The sequence below is a fragment of the Tursiops truncatus genome, chromosome 14 (genome assembly GCF_011762595.2).
Source record: "Tursiops truncatus isolate mTurTru1 chromosome 14, mTurTru1.mat.Y, whole genome shotgun sequence".
NCBI classification, from domain to species: domain Eukaryota; kingdom Metazoa; phylum Chordata; class Mammalia; order Artiodactyla; family Delphinidae; genus Tursiops; species Tursiops truncatus.
In genome coordinates this window covers 59,635,045-59,655,226 of record NC_047047.1, presented here as the reverse complement: position 1 = coordinate 59,655,226, position 20,182 = coordinate 59,635,045, and the positions used below count along the sequence as shown (strand labels likewise).

General features: G+C 35.3%; 1 protein-coding gene across 3 annotated transcripts in view; it reads right to left on the bottom strand.

The window, feature by feature from the left end:
- The window catches only part of STRN (striatin), a 117,977-nt gene that overhangs the window by 26,475 nt on the left and 71,320 nt on the right, over nucleotides 1-20,182 (bottom strand). The window contains exons 8-14 of one of the 3 annotated variants that reach the window (XM_019942867.3): nucleotides 17,344-17,454; nucleotides 14,315-14,401; nucleotides 13,700-13,843; nucleotides 9,559-9,695; nucleotides 4,335-4,510; nucleotides 2,224-2,271; nucleotides 1,330-1,451 (exon numbers count right to left, since the gene is read on the bottom strand). In XM_019942867.3, the coding sequence (XP_019798426.1) occupies nucleotides 1,330-1,451; nucleotides 2,224-2,271; nucleotides 4,335-4,510; nucleotides 9,559-9,695; nucleotides 13,700-13,843; nucleotides 14,315-14,401; nucleotides 17,344-17,454 (825 nt within the window). The remainder of the gene's footprint in view (nucleotides 1-1,329; nucleotides 1,452-2,223; nucleotides 2,272-4,334; nucleotides 4,511-9,558; nucleotides 9,696-13,699; nucleotides 13,844-14,314; nucleotides 14,402-17,343; nucleotides 17,455-20,182) is intronic. The other 2 variants (XM_019942868.3, XM_033838732.2) reach the window with 2 other exon arrangements.

Sequence of the window (20,182 nt, the reverse complement as noted above, 5' to 3'; positions counted from 1 at the left end):
CCAGTAAAATAAGGACTGTAAAATACCCCTTGGATCAGCCAAATTAGGTAGATACTGATATCTTGTTATATTTAAGTGGAACAGCCAGAAGATAGAATGCAGAGGGATCATACACAGGGAAAGGACATGGAATTAGTAACTAGTAATTGTGATTCCTAGACGATATCACCAAAGAGACACAGGAATGAAAGAAATGAAGGAAAGAGAGACTAAACAAAAGCCAGAGAGGGAAATGGAGTCAGAAAAGGCTTCCCCTTGCCCAGGATGGGAGACACTTGAATTTACTTACATGCTGAGGGGATGGAAAGAGAACAAAGAGGGTAAAGCTTCAGATGAGGGCAAGAGAGAGCAAAAGAGAAAGAGTCAGCCAGAAACAGAGAAGAAGAATGATATTAGAGTGAAGTCTCAAAGGAAACAAGAGAATGAGGTCAAGAGCAAAGGGGAAGGGCTGGCTTGGGACAGAATGAGGTCAACCGATATCTGGTACAGGGATAAAGTAAGTAAGGAAAAGCATGAAACAGATAAATCTGTAAGAGAATTGTGGAGAGAGAGGGGGTGTTAACCTTCACAAAATATATGTTAAATGCTTATTAAATAAATGTGAGAAGAAACTTTTAGTTACTGAATTTCTTATCTTTATTTAGGTTTATTAGTAAAATTAATTAAATGATAACAAAAATAAAATATGGTTTTATGACATATTTGACACTTCATACCATTCTAGAATTTAAGGAGAATTTTAAGAGGAAACCAAAATAGTTCCTAAACAGTTTTTGCAAGGGAATTTACGATAATATCTAGTGACAGATTATAATACAGTTTTTTGTTTCACGGTGCTGTTCCCAAATCTAAAGGGCACTTCTTAATTTTTTAAAGCCTTTTAAATATTTTGGTGCCATACACTTTAAAAATCATTAGCCTCTATACCCTCCAATAATTGATCAAGAAGACGATGCCATCATTCATTTTCCTTCAAAGTTATTTGTCAAGAATAGTGACAAAATATGATTACAGATTAGTAATAATGTATCAAGTATTGTACAGATGCCTACAATGAAGAAAACAATTGTCAATCAAGCCAGCATTTCCAATCAGTAAGACTTCTGGGGGTGGGAACTGTTTTCTTGGGAAAAATACATTCTTTTGTCTTTTCTTTTAGCATTATGTATAGCAAATTGATTCCCAAATACAGGAGTCCTTTTTAACAAAATAAATACATGGTTCCCTTTTACCAATTTATTTTCAAAAACATCTCATTTTATCCTTATATATGCTATGTAAAATGCATAAAAAGAAAATATTCTTTCATATCTTTGGGGAATCACATACCGTAAGAGTCATAGGGATCGATGTTGGGGTTGGTGGTGTTCCAGCCCTGGATCAGTCCGTCAGTCCCGCCACTATAGCACTGTTCACCATTGCTGCTCATCACCACACAAAGCACTGGACCTCTGGGAAGGAAAATCAATTTCTATTCTCAAAAATCTATCTGATAATAGGACTTGGTAAAAACAAGAATGCTTAATTATTCAAAAGGCTTTCTCTTTTTCTGCTTTGGATAACAAATAAAAAACTATCAAAGCATTATTCATTTTTCTTCCTCTGCTAAACCAGTGGTTGGTAAACTATGGCCTATGGACCAAATCCAACCAGAGGACTGCTTTCGTACAGTCGTCAAGCATTTATGGTTTTTACATTTTTTAAAGGGTTGTAATACAAAACCAAACTAAAATCAAGAATGTACAACATTAAATATGCAGCCAGCAAAGCCTAAAAACATTTACTAATTGGCCCTCTATTTATAAAAAGTATGCCAACCTCTGTGCTAAATCAAGTGAACAGGTACATTCCTTAAACTTAAATGGAAACAGGAAAAGGTGCAACATGTGATCACAATAAAAAAAGTCTCAGATATTTTTAAGGAAAAAAGATCAGGATTTCTCATGGTTAAACTTAATTGCCTCAACTTCATTTTAAGAGAGATATATACATCATCTACACATCATGCAAATAAAATCTAATTTCAGCAAGGACCCCAATTTGGTAGTGATAAACTTGTCTCTAGCATTATATTATCTGCCAGTTTCTTTTACATTTACAGAAAACACTACAAAATACAAAAAAATACATAACACAAATACATACGTGAAAGAAAAGAAAATATGCTACTTAGGCTGATTTACAATGACGTTGATTTAACACAAAGAAAAAGCACATACTTACTTATGAGCTCTGAATGTATAGATAGGCTCCACATCAAGAGAAGTGCTCCTAAATCAGAGAGAGGAGGACTTTTACCACTCTAAGTTTTCAGTAGTAAACAGTATTACAATGTATGTCATAAAATTGCCCCTAGAAATACCAACACTATGATAATATACCATTCTCAACCCCAGTACACAAGAAAGCTTACTTAACACGGATCACATATATTTGTGACTTCAAGAAACAAAATTCTTGTTTAGTAACAATACCTTGTTACAGTGCTTTTAGCATTGTCCTAATCTATTTGACTAAAGGAAGAGAGAGCCTCACTCGGGAAAAAACATGGGCTTTGAAGAGATAAACTTCTGGATTCAATTTCCAATTCTGTCACTAACTGGCTAACTTTAGGCAAATTATTTAATCTTTTGGAACTCCAGATTCCTCTATGTTTAAAATAAAACAGAAAAATAGGGATAACACCAAATATTCACAGGATTAAATGAGATTCTACATGGTAAAAGAGCCTAGGACAGAACCATACACATAGCAGAATTTCAATCAAAAGTACTTTAATTTCCTTGCATTTGCATAAAGGTTAACATTCCTGTCCTTAATACCTGCAGAAACTGTCCAAATCATCAGATTATTCATTACTCAGAACACTGAGTATATGGGTACTCTACAGGGCCTAATACTGGCCATGACTGATAATGGAAACTCGATTTAAAATCGGATTGCATTGTAGTTTTTTTTAAAGGCATATGATATCTCTCCTCATTACCAAAGTTTTAAGTTCAAAGGTAAGCAGGCTACTGTTACTTGCAATGTGAAGATGTTGATACTAAGCTATCACCAGCAAAAAATTTATTTCAATATTTTTCTAAATTTTAGTCAAGAATATATGATGAGACATTCACATTCTCTGGTCCAGTATGATGTCCACTGTGACTAAAGAACTTGAAAGACAAAAGGCACAATTTATAACCAAGAAATACTTCTTCTCTGCTGAAGACACCTAATCTACATGAGGATTCACTTGGCTTTAAGCAAGATCTGGTTGAGCTATCTGATGAATCAAGTATTTTATCTAGTTTATGTATGACTCACAGCAGGAATGTCATTGATCTCTTTTTTTTGTTTGTTTTGCGTTACGCAGGCCTCTCACTGTTGTGGCCTCTCCCCTTGCGGAGCACAGGCTCCGGACACGCAGGCTCAGCGGCATGTGGGATCTTCCCGGACCGGGACACGAACCGGTGTCCCCTGCATCAGCAGGCGGACTCTCAACCACTGCGCCACCAGAGAAGTCCTGATCTCTTTTAAACTGGGCAATAGATATTCTCTACCAGTAGTAAAACTTCCATAATCTCCTCCATTTGATGTTCATTTCTACTCTTTAATAAAAGAGGTGTCCAACACTGTAGAGGGGCCCTTGCTGGCAGATGCTGGGTTCTGGACCATGTGACCCAAGGAAGAAAAGAGAGGAGTTCCAATAAGGACCCCACCAAGTGGGATCAGGACTAGCGTGGTGACTGATAAAAGGGATTTATACCAACTCATGTCTGTCCATGCTTAGAGAGGAACCAAGAGGCCAAGGCAAGTATTAGCGGTTAAGTGAGAGCAACAACAGTGTCTTTCAGTCTAGACATTTTGGTCAAGGTCAAAAGAAAAGACCAAAGAGAGGTCTCTCACCTCTCCCTGTCCCCCCATCCCCCATCAGCCTTCCCTCCCTCCCACTCCATAAGTCCAAACCTAGTAAACAACAGGACAAGCTTGGGGTGCGGGTTTGATGATTTTAAACATGCACATACCTGTTTACAACACCAGCAGAAACCTTCAGTGCAGATAAAGAGCTCCCCAAATGTGATAGTTATTTAAAACACTGTATAAAGATTACAATCAGCATTCACAAACCATCAGATAATACTGTTTCTCCCTAAGGGTCAGTTTTCCAACCTAAATTAGCTTGTGAGTATGAAGGGAAAAACACCCTAAATTATGTGACATGGTAAAGAAGAAAGAATTAGAAGAGATAATTGGGGAACTTAACAGCAATTAATAAAGTAAGCATTTCTCTTCTGAAAAACTATTAATTAAAATATTTAAATACAGTTAAAGGAGAATATTCTCACTTTTTGGCTGGGGCTGTTTTCTGCAAATTCCACATTTTTAACGTGTGATCCTCTGATGCTGTTATCAAAACAGGCTCAATGGGGTGGAAAGCAAGGGCTCTAATGCCATCAAAGTGACTTCTTAATGTAAACTTAGGGTTCCATGTCTTCCTCAACGCATCTTTATTGTTTGCTATCTATTAAAGAAACGAAAGAAAAATACCAATACATTTAGTTCAGGATAGGAAAAAAACTATATTTCAACATTAATTCTTACTGACTTGTCATCAAACCATCACATTTTGCAACTTTCAAAACAATATAATTTTTAAACATAAATAACCAAATCAATAGGCAAAATTAGCAATATGTTAACAATGGTTTTCTCTGAAGAAATATGAATGCTGTAATAAGAAAACAGGCAACATAATTCAGTACAGAAAGAGGATCAAATAACTTAATAACATAAAATAGATCTTCACTAAGATGATTTTTTAAAAAGACAAGAAATTTCAACCTAAATTATAGAATAGAAACTAATTTTGGGTAAGAGTTGAAAAACTAAGTTATCTTTAAACCTGTTAACATTACAGAATATGATACTTCTGAAATTTTCAATGCTTTCTGACAAGAGCTAAATTTTCTTCAAATTGGTAACAAAGTTTATAAACCAGGAACACAAAATGTTAAAACTGGAAGAGACAATCAGATATTACAAAAAATGATTCCACTGGTAAAATAAATATATTATTATGTTCCTTTTCGCCACAGAATCTGCATCTCAACAACTGAAAAAAATGCACTGTTTTTTCATTCCAAGTAATAGAAAGCCAAAGAGGTTAGTATTTGACTTTACACAAGCACCATGTATGAACTCTTCACACTCCAAGGCTAACAATCATGCTAGGTTTAAGCAACAGTGGGGCAAGTATTGGTAACACACTGGAGAAACGTTAACCATACTTACAATGACAAAAATCATCAATGATACTAACAATAGCTGCTATTTTGAGCCTTGTTCATTATTTTGCACATTATTCCAGAAGGCTTAACATGCATTAACTCAGTTAATCCTCACAACTCTATGAAGTAGGAATTAACATTATCCCCATTTACAGACTAGGCATGTTAGGGAAATAGAAGTTAAGTGACTTGTCGTCTAGTAAATGGAGGAGTCAGGATTCAAAATCAATCAGTCTGGCTTCAGAGGCTATGTATTAATATAAACTATACTTCAGAGCCCAGAAGTTTAGAAATCTGCAGAAAAATCTGGACAGGACATGTCACAACTGGGGCAGTAAGTGAAGACAAAACACACTATGCAAGGAACTACTCTAAGTGGGGCTGGTTATCTTTGGGGCAAGCGGGGTTGTGGGGGGAGGTGAAGAAGACAAGGGCAACTGAACTCCTGCCCACTCTTATTAAAGAGCTAAAAGGTTTTCATATGTAAGAGCACTTAGATTCCTTCCGAGCATCTTAATGTGGTAGGCAGCCACTAACATAGTTCCCGATCAGCCCACTTATTTTTACCTTTGGGTAGTCGCCTTCCACATTATAGGGCTGCTCTGTATGACTAACAGCATACAGTAGAAGCTGCAACAAATTACTTCCAAAATTAGGTTATAAAACCTTCCATCTTGAGTGTTCCTGCTCTCTACCTTTTCAGGTGCGCTCACACTGGGAGAAGTCAGCTGCTCTGCTGAGGAGCCCACAGAGAGGCTCACGTGGTGAGTAACTAGTCTCCAGCCAACAGCCAGCAAGAAACCAAGGCCTTCTAACAACTACGTGAGTGAGCCTGGAAGTAGATTTTTCCCAAGTCCGGTGTGTGTAAGACTGCAGCCCTTGCCAACGTCTCGAGTACAGCTACATGAACAACCAGAACTACACATCTAAGCTGCCCCCAGACTGCTGACCCACAGAAACTATGAGATATAAATGTTTATTGTTTTAAGCTGTTAAGCATGGTGCAAGTTGTTACATAGCAACAGACTGCTAATATGCTTAGTAAAACTAGGAACTACTTTTAGAAACAAACACTAAGTTTTCTAACAATTAAGAGCTCTGAAAAAAGAATGAGCTTTCTCTAGAGAGAGGACTGAGTTCTATCATGTATTAGACAAATTCTTTGTGGAGTTAGTGCAGAGGGAACAAAAGCATCTAATGGGAAGTTCTGCTTGTGGCCACGATGGACTAGATCATTAGGACCAACTGTGTACTGAGGACAGGTAGAAAAGCAGAGCTAAAAATAAAAAATGCAGATCCAACAAAATAGTGGGGAAAACCCCCAGGATCCAGGGGAAGACAGAGGCCTCAGGAAGTGAGCCTGATCTCTGGAGCTGTTTTCCCCAGAGGGTGTTTACTGATTCCAGAGGAGGTGGCTGAGAGGCTGAGCCGTGCTTCTGACAGCTTTGCAACGCAGGGGGATATAAACTGGTGTCCAGGGCCTGCCAAGACAGTAGGGCTTAGCAGACCACCTTGCTTTAGGTTTTAATTTCAAGGGCCTGTAATCTACACATAAGAGTGAACTGGAAGAACACCAGCCCTTACAAAGACCATAGATCAGCTTTAGATCATCTCAAAAATTGAAAATGAAGTCAGGTGATCCAGATTTCTAGTGGCTGCAGACATTTGAGAGAAGAAAATTAAAATATACTCTCTGGGGGAAGATAAACTTAGGCCTGAAGTTATTTCTACAGACAATTTTTCAAATACAGTTATTTGGGCATACTAAAAAAATAACTCTACCCACATGAGATAACACAGTATAGATGAAAACAAGCAGAAACAACACATAATAGTAACAGAACTACTGAGTCTCTGATTCAAACTTTAAAATAATCATGCTTACTATGTTCAAGAAGATAAAAGACAAGATTGAAAATTTGGAAGAAATCTGTAAATCATTTTAAAAAAGTAGTTCTACAAGCAAAAAATATAAGACTTCAATACATGAGTTCAATTGCAGATTACACATAACTGAAGAGAGAATTAGCTAACCAGAAGATGAGTCATTTAAAAAATCTAGACTGAAGTACAGAAAAAAAAAGATGGAAAATATAAAAGGGGATCGGAGAGAGAGAATATAAAAAGGGGATCTAACAATATAACTAGAGTTCTAGAAGGAGGGGAGGAGGGGGAGGAGGGAGAGAGGGAGAGGAGGGAGGGAAGGAGGGAGGGAGGGAGGTAGGGAGAGAGAGAGGGAGGGAGGGAGGGAGAGAGGGAGAGAGGGGGAGAGAGAGGGACGGAGGGAGGGAGGGAGGGAGGGAGGGAGGGAGGGAGAGAGGGAGGTGTAAAAGCAGTATCTGAAGAGAAATGGCTGAGAACTTTACAAAACTGATGGAAACATATTAAGCCAAGAAGCTCTAAGAATTTCAAGGAGGTTAAATAAAAAGAAAATTAAACCTTAGCTGACAATCAAGGCATAGAGAAATACCAGTCACAGAAAAAAATCAGATTACCACTGAATAACCAAAAATAGAAATGACAGTTGACTTTAGCAGAAAACAACAACAAAATATAATGAAACAATATTTTTAAACCACTAAAAAATTTTTTGCCAATTCAAAATCAAAATTCAAAATCAGAGATGATAGTTAACCTACTCAGGCAAAAAGACAAAGACAATTTAAGAAAATCAGAAACTAAGAGAACTGGGCACCAGTAGATCTTCACTAAAGAGAAATATTGTGTTCTTAGAGTAAAAGAAAAGTGATCCCAGATGGACAGTCAGATATGCATGGGAGAATGGAAAAAAGCAAAATAGATAATTTAAATGGGTAATTCTAACTGACTATTGAGTGTACAAAACAGAAGCTTGTAGGACATAAATGTATACAGAAATAAAATATATAACAAGACTGACATATACGCAGGGTGAGAGTTTTTTAAGTAAAGTGTTCTAAAGATCTTTGCATGTAAAATTTTGATCAGGATGTGTGTGGTAATCTCTAATTTAAAAAGTAATGAAAGAGTGCATAAACTCCAAATAATGGGGAGGGGTGAATAATAAAAAATAATCAACCCCAACTCAGGCAAAAGTAGGAGAAAAACAAACACAGCACAGGTGGCACAAATAGATGGCAGGATTAAATCCAAATTAAGGATTATATCCTTAACTATTTTAAAAAGAAATGGACTAAATGTTTTCTAATTTAAAAAGGTTGTCAAAGGTCAAAAAATAAAAGCCAACTAAATGGTGCTTTTAAAAGACATGTAAGATATAAGGATATAAAAACACTGAAAACAGAAATTTCTTTTTTTTTTTCAAAATCTGTATCACATATGTGGAGAATGGAGTGCAAGGGGCCATTTAGATTAGGTTATCGTAGTAGTTCCAGTTGAAGAAAAAATGGACTAGGAGGGGAGGTAAAAAGACGTACTATATGGATTTCAGTTGTTTTTGGAGGTAAAACCCAAAAAACTTACTAAAGGACTTAGCATAGAGGGAGAGAGTATTTGATTTGCAGGAAGGAGTGAGTGGCGAGGGTTCCTCTTCTGAGTACTTCCAAGGTTCACTTAGGGATCCATCCTACATCCTCCATGTGGCAGGAGCTACATTGTATTCCCCAACAAAGATAATGAATATCAAAGTGAGAGGATTTTAATTAAGAGTTAAGATAGGCTGTGACTACTTTATGAAATAAGCAACTGTTTTTCTGATAATTGATTATGATGAACAATTATAAAACAACTGTATTTGAGATTAAGTAAATGCATGCATGCATAAAGGTGTAAAGATTCCAATTTTGGTCCAAATCACTGACAGGTCAGCCTTAACATCTGGAAAGCATCCTGTACACACCCTTGCCTAACAACAGCTGAAACTACTTCTCAGCAGGACACTGATGATGTATCAAAGAAGCAAGACAAATGTTGCCTTTAGGCAGGCATGAATTTCAACTGATCACTGGTGCCCTAAAACATAAAACAAAATCCAAATTTGGTGACAGAAAAGGGAATTCTTTCCCTTATCTAAAACCAATGAATAAGCTATACTAATTTATGAATTTAGGTAAAGCCCATAATTTTAGTCACTGCATGATGTGAAAAGTATTATTGTTTATTTTTATAATATATTCATATTTTCAAAGTTTGTGATTAAAACTGAACCAAATTCTACACTTGTGAAGAAGTCTTACCATCGTCACTTTTTCTATAAAATTAACTTTTTATTTTTAAAAAATAAATAAAAACAACAAAACTAAAAAAAAAAAACAACAACAACAAAACTAAAACTACTACTCACATCATAAGTTAATGAGTCTGCTTCATTGGCCACTGTAAGGCCTGCCAATTCTCCAAGTCCCAGTTCACTTTCAAGGGCTTCATCTGCTCCCATGATGAATGACTTCCCAGAAGAAGGAGGAAACGTCAATGCTTCCACTGAAGGGGGAATACAAAAGAAACATTAAAAAAACCATGTAAATAGTCAACAATTAGTCTCATAAGGGCATGTCTACATTTGATTATTTTTAAATGCTTTTAAACACAATAAAATTCAGTGAGCAGAAAATCCTGAAGAATTGCTTAACTGTCATCATCTAAGAAAAGTACAACATGAAACAAATCCATTGTCCTTTCTTTTTCACTATAGAGAAAAATGTATAAATGTATAAAAGAAAGTAGGTTTTCCTCATTTGATATTTCATGCTAATTACCCAATTGATTTCTATCAATTATTAAAACATGTACAACAAGTGATTCTGAATACTGCTGGCTGCAAAGTAAAATTGGTTAATTCTATAACCTGAAGTAATATGGAAAATTTCAAATGAAAATGGTCGTAATTGTAAAATGTGCCTATGTAAGGCAAAACTAGTATGTGTTGTTAGAACTCAGGATTACCTCTGGAGAAGAGGGAAGGGGTAGTGTTTGAAGGAAGCACCATCAGGACTTCTAGGTCCAGGTAATGTTCTGCTTCTTTACCTAGGCAGTGGTGACATGGTTGATTTCCCTTTGAGATCATTCACTGAGCTGTACCCTCAGGACTTCAGCAGTTTACTGTAGGTATGTTATATTTCATTTAAAAAGATTTATTTCAAACAAGTTTTTTAAAAGTGTCCATTTGAGGGCTTCCCTGGTGGCGCAGTGGTTGAGAGTCCGCCTGCCGATGCAGGGGACACGGGGGGTTCGTGCCCTGGTCCGGGAAGATCCCACATGCCGCCGAGCGGCTGGGCCCATGAACCATGGCCACTGAGGCTGCACGTCCGGAGCCTGTGCTCTGCAACACGAGAGGCCACAACAGTGAGAGGCCCGCATACCGCAAAAAAAAAAAAAAAAAAAAAAGTGTCCATTTGAACACTTTTTATAAATGCAAATTACTCTGACAAGCCATCAGAGGTAGCTCTCTAAATAGTTTTCTACAGGTGGTTACTTTACTGATGACAAACATTTATGAGTTGATTAGATGAATTTAGTAGTTTAACTCCAGCTGCTAAAGAAGTAAATTAACTTTTTTTTGAAGGAAACAATTTTATTAATCAGTATATGCAGAAAATAGATTTACAAGGTGTTTTTCAGTTTTACATTCAATCATATAATTTTAGATTCAACCATAAATATTTGTTGAAGAAATGAAAGAACAGGTACGTGCTTTTATAAATAGTAGTGGCAGGAACTCTACTCAAAATCCTTATAAGAACAAAGTAGAGTATAAATTAATAAGACATTTTCAAATCACCATGCGATAAAGCTGCAATAATAAAAATGGGTTTTACCCAAACATACCATATATCCTATGACGGGTTCAAACAACTCTAAACATTTACTAATAAAGAGTGGGAATTATTTAATTTAGAACAGCAATTTTTATGCCAAAATTTCAACCAAATGATGCATGTGAGACTATGAGGCTAGGTCTTCAGCCAGGTGATTTTTTGTTTGTTTTGCTTTCATGTCTAATATTGCCAGATAACTTTGTTCAGGTGCGAAATAAAAATGGCTCTTCTCCCCAAAAAAGAAACTAAGATTTGTGGGATTTGGCCATACACATTGTGTGGGCTAATTTAACTAATGTTCTAGGAATGGCCAAGTAAAACCTGAAAACAAAGGAAGGCAACAACTGCTTCTACACACACCAGTGGCTAAGCCAGCAGACCTGAGGCCCAAAGAAAGAGAGCACCAATGGGCATAACTGTCGTTGATTGATCTCTAAGAGACCTTAGAACTTGCAACTATAGGTCACATTTCTATCTGGTAACTAAACATTACTGGCTCTAACCAGCTTTTACAAAATGATTTAACTATGCCTCTTAAGTGTGGCATTGCCTTCTGAATCATTATGATAAAAATAAAGTAATAAACTTCTACAGCACACACAAGCTACGGAAACTTTTTCTGAAACTGGACTGGAGACCAAGAAGCATCAGTCACAGGCAATGAAAGCTACAACATATTTCTTAAGTGCCTTTTCTATTTCTGAAAATCCTGCACTGAGGGGGAAGACTTAGGACCAATCTTACAGATCATAAGTTAGATATTCAATGCTTCAGTTCTAAGATTCTTAACATTTTTTTTTTCCTATCAAGGGCACTTTCTTTGCTTTATATCATCCTTTTTTGTACATGTGTCATTTAGTACATATTCTGCCTCTATTATTAGAATTCTGCAAGATGAAATCTCTGATAAAACTCTTTTGGAGTTATTAGAATAAGAGAAAAACTAACTTTTCTTCTTATCTAGACCTGACCTTAGAATAAATAAAATTGATTAAAATTCTCACATCTGTAAGTGTCAACTGAATGAATATCCTAGTGAACAGCAAACATACCTATTGAGGCCTATGACTTCACATCTTAATTCAAAAGACACATGTCTACATCAAATAAATTGTTCACCTAGAATATAAAGGCGTAACATGTGGTTTTTCATTATTTAACGTATGGAAAATGAATTTCCAGTATAACTAACCATGTAATGGTCAAACAGTTCACTGAAAAAGTATTCCGAACATGAAACTCTATTCATCAAGGTCCCGTCAGTTTATGTCTCTCTAAATCATAGCTGAATTTAAAGCCAAGAAAGAATAAAACATATGATTTTTCTGTGGCTTTTTCCCAGGTTGTTTTGTTCAGTAAATGATATGTGAAGAGGCATATCCACTGCAAATAATTACAATACTTAAATTCAAGGAAATTTTAAAAAATAAAATTTGAAGTATATTCATTAATCATTAAGATTACTTTTATGTCATTCTGGACTTTCAGCTAATGTAAATATATATATTTTAAAATCAATTTACATATATACATTTATAAATAGATATATCAGAACTTAAAAGGCAGAAAACTGTATTTATGCACCATAAGACTGTACTGTAAAAAACTGGGAACAACCTAAATATCCAAAAGGGGCGGACTTCCCTGGTGGCGTGGTGGTTAAGAATCCACTTGCTAATGCATGGGACATGGGTTTGAGCCCTGGTCCGGGAGGATCCCACATGCCGTGGAGCAACTAAGTCCGTGCGCCACAACTACCGAGCCTGCGCTCTGGAGCCCGTGAGCCACAAATGCTGAGCCCACGTGCTGCAACTGCTGAGCCCGTGTGCCTAGAGCCCGTGCTCCGCAACAAGAGAAGCCACCGCAATGAGAAGCCTGCACACCACAGTGAAGAGTAGCCCCTGCTCACCAGAACTAGAGAAAGCCTGTGCACAGCAACGAAGACCCAATGCAGCCAAAAATAAATAAATAAATAAAATTATATATATATATATATATATATATATATATATATATACACACACACACACACACACACACACATATATATTTAAAAAGGGGGGAATGGTTAAGAATAAAGTCTAAAATAGAATAATCTTAAAATTATAATTATGAAGATTATTTTTATGATTTCATATAAATAAATAAAATTGTATTATTCTACATGGTGACTATAACTCTGCAAAAAGTATATGCACATAGACAAGGACTGAAAGAGAACAAGAAAAAACAGAAAGTAGAAAATGTGGCTAGACCTTCAGGTGTCTTTTTTCCCTTTTTCATTTGTAAATGATAAATTGCTTAAATATTTACGTGAGTCTCAAAGTAAACATTTACTATTTATAGTAATAATAATTTAAAGTAATTTTCTCATTGTTGGAATGGTATAATTACAACTACCTGTGTACACACCAAATACATGGCTTCTGTGGCGCTAGGGGATATTCTAAACTATAATTTAAAGTTGATTTTTAAGTTTATGCATCTTTTTCAAATCTTAGAGATTACAGTTGGAATCAAACCCCCTTGAATATAAGAAAGCCTACATATGGGGAGTACTACATAGTTCAAACATTTGTAGAATAAAATTCTTCTCTTAGAGAGCCCTTTCTAATAATTTATATAAGTACATCCAAGTGCTTTTTGTGCTCCAGTGTCTAAAATACTTGCCTTCATCTGCCCTATTTATTTCATGTTCAGGAAGCCTGGAGCTGCTGGGTCTGGAAGGTGAACCCACAGATGGCTGCAATGAGGGAAGTTCATCAACATCTCTCAAATTAGCAAGCATATCTTGCAGTTTTGACCTATTGGGCCCTAGCCCCCAAAAAGGGAGGGAGAGAACAAAAAAGAGGAAATAGAATTATCCAACTGCATCAAAATGGAGTCATAAACCTTACATCTGCCGACATTCACCTTTAAAACTACCCTACTATATTATATTAAAAAGTAATTATTTTCTAAGTTTTCAAATTATTTTAAAAGTTTATTATTTCTTGAAAAAAATTGTGTTTTACATATATTTTTTAGATTAAGCTAATGGAATAACATCACTACTTACATGAAAAAATGCTCATGTACAATTTGGACCATTAAAAATAATATTATTCTATAATCCTTGTATACTGCTCTAAACGCAGACAGATACCACAGACTGTGAAGCTACTGCGTACATTGAATTAAACAATCACATTCTTTTTTGTTTGTTTATATTAAGTTGCATTCATTGCCTTACGTCCTGAAGCTATGGTATCTGAGGTGAAGTATCAGGCCCTGCCAATTACTTACCTGTACTTTGATGCTGCATTCTCCCACATCCCTGTTTTGAGTGTTTTATATAGGATAGAGGCTGAAACAGATCTTCAGTAGTTTTTCCTGTTATAAGTTTAATTAAGAATGGGAAAATCTTACCCATAGTCCATTATGTTATTTTTCCTATACCAGCAAAGAATACAACTATTTTTAAGCAATTTTAACTACTACCTAGAAATATATTCTAAGACAGTATGATTGAAGAACACAATTTGACTGGAAATATTTCTACTAGACCATATTAAAAAGACTCAACTTCTTCCAATGAGTAACAGTTCAATTTTAAAAATACCCATGATGGTTTATGAATTAATGCTCCATATATCAATTCAAAGCTTTCCTTCAGTTCTATTTTCATTTTAAGTCTTCCAGTTCTGTTTTAATCTTGTCTTCACTGGTTCCCAGACTATCATTTTATCAAGATAACCTGAACTGATGATGATAAACAAAATGTGCTGAACATCAGTCTACAGTCCCTCTCTCTTCAGTGAAAGACATTAAAATTTCTCCTCCTAAAGAATCATTTTTCTTCACCATACTAAAAAGCTACGTGCCATATGCCTGAATAGTGATCAAGATCCCCAGGTCCAGGAAACCCAATAGCTTCTATTAGCAGGAATACTGTTCCAGTCAAATGGTGCAGTTTTAGACCTTAAATGCTAAATTCCAACTATAGTGATGCCTTGATATTTGACAAGAACCTAATAATAAATATAATAGTAGATGGATTCTACATAAGTCCTGGATACTTTTCCAACTCAAAGATCTTTTACATTTTAAGACATTCATTATTGTAGCATAATGGCTTAAATATATCAACTTTAAGTCAATCTGACGATTAAAATATTCTCCTTGTTTCTTGTGTATGACAGACAAATATTCCTTAAAATTTCAGTTTAACTGCTTTTATCATGGCTCTGAAAAGCCATAACAAACCATGTCTCACTATTGTTTAAGATTAAATTTTTATCAGTATTTTTTTTTGTTCTTCTGAGAATGCTTATTTTGTCCTTTTTTTTATAACATTTTTATTGGAGTATAATTGCTTTACAATGGTGTGTTAGTTTCTGCTTTATAACAAAGTGAATCAGTTATACATATGTCCCCACATCTCTTCCCTCTTGCGTCTCCCTCCCTCCCACCCTCCCTTCTAGCTGGTCACAAAGCATCGAGCTGATCTCCCTGTGCTATGTGACTGCTTCCCACTAGCTATCTATTTTACATTTGGTAGTGTATATATGTCCATATATGCACTACCACTCTCTCACCTTGTCCTAGCTTACCCTTCCCCCTCCCCGTGTCCTCAAGTCCATTCTCTAGTAGGTCTGCATTTTATTCCCGTCTTGCCCCTAGGTTCCTCATGACCTTTTTTTTTTTTTAGATTCCATGTATATGTGTTAGCATACGGTATTTCTTTTTCTCTTTCTGACTTACTTCACTCTGTATGACAGACTCTAGGTCCACCCACTTCACTACAAATAACTCAATTTTGTTCATTTTTATGGCTGAGTAATGTTCCATTGTATATATGTGCCATATCTTCTTTATCCATTCATCGACACACTTAGGTTGCTTCCATGTCCTGGCTATTGTACATGGAGCTGCAATGAACATTGTGGTACATGACTCATTTCGAATTATGGTTTCCCAGTAGTGGGATTGCTGGGTTGTATGGTAGTTCTATTTTTAGTTTTTTAAGGAACCTCCATACTGTTCTCCATAGTGGCTGTATCAATTTACATTTATTTTTTAATAAAAAGTATAAAACATTCTTATGTTTTAATATTAAACCTTCCTCACTTGGATTTAATTTACATTGAGAAGGCATCAAATGTCATTCTCTCTCAGTTATATAATGGTTGGTACAGTACTAACATCAATAATGGCCACTGACTTTTTATCCATTAAAGCTAAATACTTGTAAATTCTAAGATATTTTAAATAACGATTTAGTATTTATCAGTAACTACTAGATTGTAAAAGAATGACTGGTCTTTGATAATCCCTAGCATCACTATAAAAAGAGAAAAAAGGCATATCCTTCCAGCCTTTTGCAATTTTAAACACATGCCTCACTCAAGTTCGATTTTAATCCTACTTTACACTACTTTAATATCCCAAAGGATGAAATTCCTATTGCCATAAAAGGGAGACCCATGTCCATACTGTCAATAACAGTGGTAACACAAGGAGATAGATAGTTCAGGCTTGCTCTCCTAAAAAGGTGTTTAAGATGGTTTTCAGGGATGTTTGAAAGCTTTTGTATTTCTATTTTAAATACTTAACTAGATCTATTGTTAAACTTTATTAATAATTTGAATAAGTTATACAAATATGATTCATAGGGCTAGAAATTTCATTTTAACTTCCATTTTTGATGTGGCACTCATTTTGTTGGAAAAAAAAAACAAACCTAATTGGTAATATTACAAATGAAATTGGCCAAAAATTTAAATTGAAAAATAAATACTTAAAAAAAGTTGTGTATCTGACTCTGTGCCCTGTATAGAATATAGTGATGAGAGCAAATGAACTGTGTGTTATGAACACATAGAATATTCAGGGGTAGAAATTAACTTTGTTTCTGTCTCCAAGGCTTAAAATTATAAGTAATAATTTTGGTGGTTTGCCAGAGGGTCAGTCACACTCGATGAGATTTAAAATTGTCAACAGTGAAAAACCATTACTGTAATTAAGCACATCTAATTTTAAAAATCAAATGAACAATATGTTTGAAAACATAGTTCCACATACTCATGACACTCTGGATTTATTACTGGAATATATTATAATTCCATAATTATACACACAGCCTTTTTTTTTTTAAAGTTCATAATCAAACAGCTAACCATTTAATTTCAACCCCTGAGAACAAGTGAAAAGGAAAGAGGTCAGGAGCAGAAAAGAAAAAGAGTAAGTAGTTTTAGGAAAACATTGGAGAAAAAAATTGGGGGATATGAAAGAGGTAAGATTTATGATTTATAGATACAATGTTTTCCACTTACTCTTCACCCCCTTTTTCCCCTTTCTCTCCTTTTTGTATTGTTCCTTGAGTTTGGTAATTACTCCCTGGTCCACATTCCAAGCTTCAGGCATGAGACACTGGTCTTCCTTTTCTAAACAGAGTGAAACAAATGAAACAGCCTTTTTCAATAAAATATTGAACAATATTCAATAAAAGATTGAACAGTGAACAGTAAATTCACTGTTATGTCAATGGATGGACATAACAACCATTTTCTTCATAGTAGCACTAATTTTAAGGTCATTACTTATTCATTAGATAGATACATGTCACATAAAATATAATATCCAAGAAACAAGTGATCAATTCAATTTCCTAGGTAATAATATCAAATCTCTCTTGAAATAGACATAGAAAAAAAAAAAACCCTGCAAGATTTGAGCTACTTATAGTATATTAAGCCCCCAAAGTCCATATTCAAGAACCCCTCATTTTCATCCCATTTTCTGAATTTCATTAGGATTGGCTCACAAAAAACTCATTTCTTATTAAGTTATGTAATGAAAGAAGATTAAGCATTTGTACAAAATAGTCTTCAATGATCTTTTCATTTCAAAAACTGTATATTTTTGGCATGTGTTTATCAGCAAATGATCATTTTTATTTTATAGACTTTATAAATAGCACTTTGTAAACTTATTAATCAACCCAGCATTCAATATTTAAAACAATTTAAGTGACCTGTTAATTTAAAAATATTTAAATCAGGAAACTGAGCTTCTAGTAAAAAAGAAATTCAATCAGTAATTTTCACTATTTCAGGAGTAGAAAATTTAAAGAGTAAATATCTTATATATTTTATACTTACTATAAAATAATTTACTATATGCATATAATGTTATATAAGTGTTAGCTTAGAACACTCACTTGAATTCAAGACTCATACATATACCCAATTGCTTACTCTATATTTCTATTAGGAAGTCAAAACTCAAACCAAACATACAAAACCAAACTCCCAATCTTCCCCATCCAATCTGTTCCATCTACAGGGTTCCCCATCTTATTTGAAGGCAATTCCAGACTTCCATTTGATCAGACCAAAAATCTCCCTTTCTTCCAAACCCCACATCAAATATTTCAGGAAATACCATTTTCTCTACCTTTAAAACACACCCAGAATCTGACCACTTCTCAGCAAATCCACTACTTCCCTAACCTCTGTCTCTCGCTAGAATTACTGCAAATGTTTTCCCACTCTCCCCTCCAAGTCTATTGCCAACACTGATTGCCCTGGGTAGTCTATTCTCAACACAGCAGCCAAAGTGATGCTTTAAAACAAAAGCTGGATCATGTCACCTTTCCAGCTCAAATCCTTCCCATGGTTCCCCATCTCACCAGTGGTCTACATAGCTCCAGTTGATTTGATCATTTCTTACTATATTCCCCTCAGAATCACTCTGCTCCAGCCACTCTAGCTTCTTTGAAGTCCTCAAGCATACCAGGGCTACGGCTATCTTAGGGCATTTGCTCTGGTTTTCTTCTTCTTGAACACTCCTTCCCTGGATACCATGTGGCTAACTCCCTCATCAATGTTGTCTTTTGTTCAAATGTTACCCTCTCAATGGGCCTTACCATGACCAATCTATTTCATATTGTAACCTGTCCCACTCCACCTGACCCTGACCCCAGCACTCTCTATCCCACTTACTCTATTCTACTTTTTTCTATTTCCCATAGCATTTATCATATTCTGACATACTATATCATTTATCATGTTTGTCTCTTACTGCTATATCCTGTTAGTAGAATGTAGGACCACAGGGGTAGGGATCTTCACCTAGAAGACTTGGTACATAGAAGGCACGTGATCAATATTTGTTCAGTGATTGGAATAAACCAAAATGAACCAGAATAAACAGAAATCTGTCTATTTTTAACAAGTTTCAATCCACAGTTTAAAAAACAGATAATTGGGTCTCTGAATATAAACTCAACATTTTTATTGAGTTTTTATAGGCTAAACATTTTTATAGATCTAACTACCAATATATTCTACTAACAACAGTAGAAACAGTCTACTTTTTTCAGAAAGTCTAACAATCAAAAATGTTAATTTTCATCAATCACATCTTAATAATAAATTAAACTGAGTTGGCTCTTGGATCCTAGAATGTCTTCAGTTTTTTAAAGTAAAAATTTAGCTATATCATACTCTTAACTATGTGTCATACTGATAACAACAGTAACGGAAGATCACAGGAGAACTGTGGTAAAATCTATTTGCTTGTGAGAAACTAAGGAGATTCTTAGCATAAGCACAGTAACTTTTTTTAGGGGTATGGGGAACGGATAAAGGAAGCCCTTAAAGTGATTTAAATGCCCATTCAACTAAACAGGATTTGCAATCTAGTTTTGTTAATTGATTAAAAGTGAAATGACTTGAATTTGAATTATAAAATCCTTAACACATACAAGGCCAAACTTCTGGTAAAGAAACCTTCAGTCAACTGAAAGATTCCATTCACTCATACTCATAAACAGAAATGTCCAAGACACTACTAAAGAGTGAGACAGCTCAGATGTGGGAACAGTCACTCATTTTCACCAGTAAATTCATAGCAGGTTACAGACCTGTATCACATAATACTCTGGGCCATGACTCACACCGTAAAGCAAAGGAAGTTATGAAGGGACAATGCAGCTGTCTTTGGAGAAAAATGAATCCCAATTACCCTTGCAATAAGACTGGCAAAGAAAAGGCCAACTATCATTTATACAGATGTGTGACTCCTCAGAGAACGACCTCAGTGTAGCACGGTGGATCTAACTATATTGGAAGAATTGTTGCCTAAAATATCTAAATAACTTGATACATA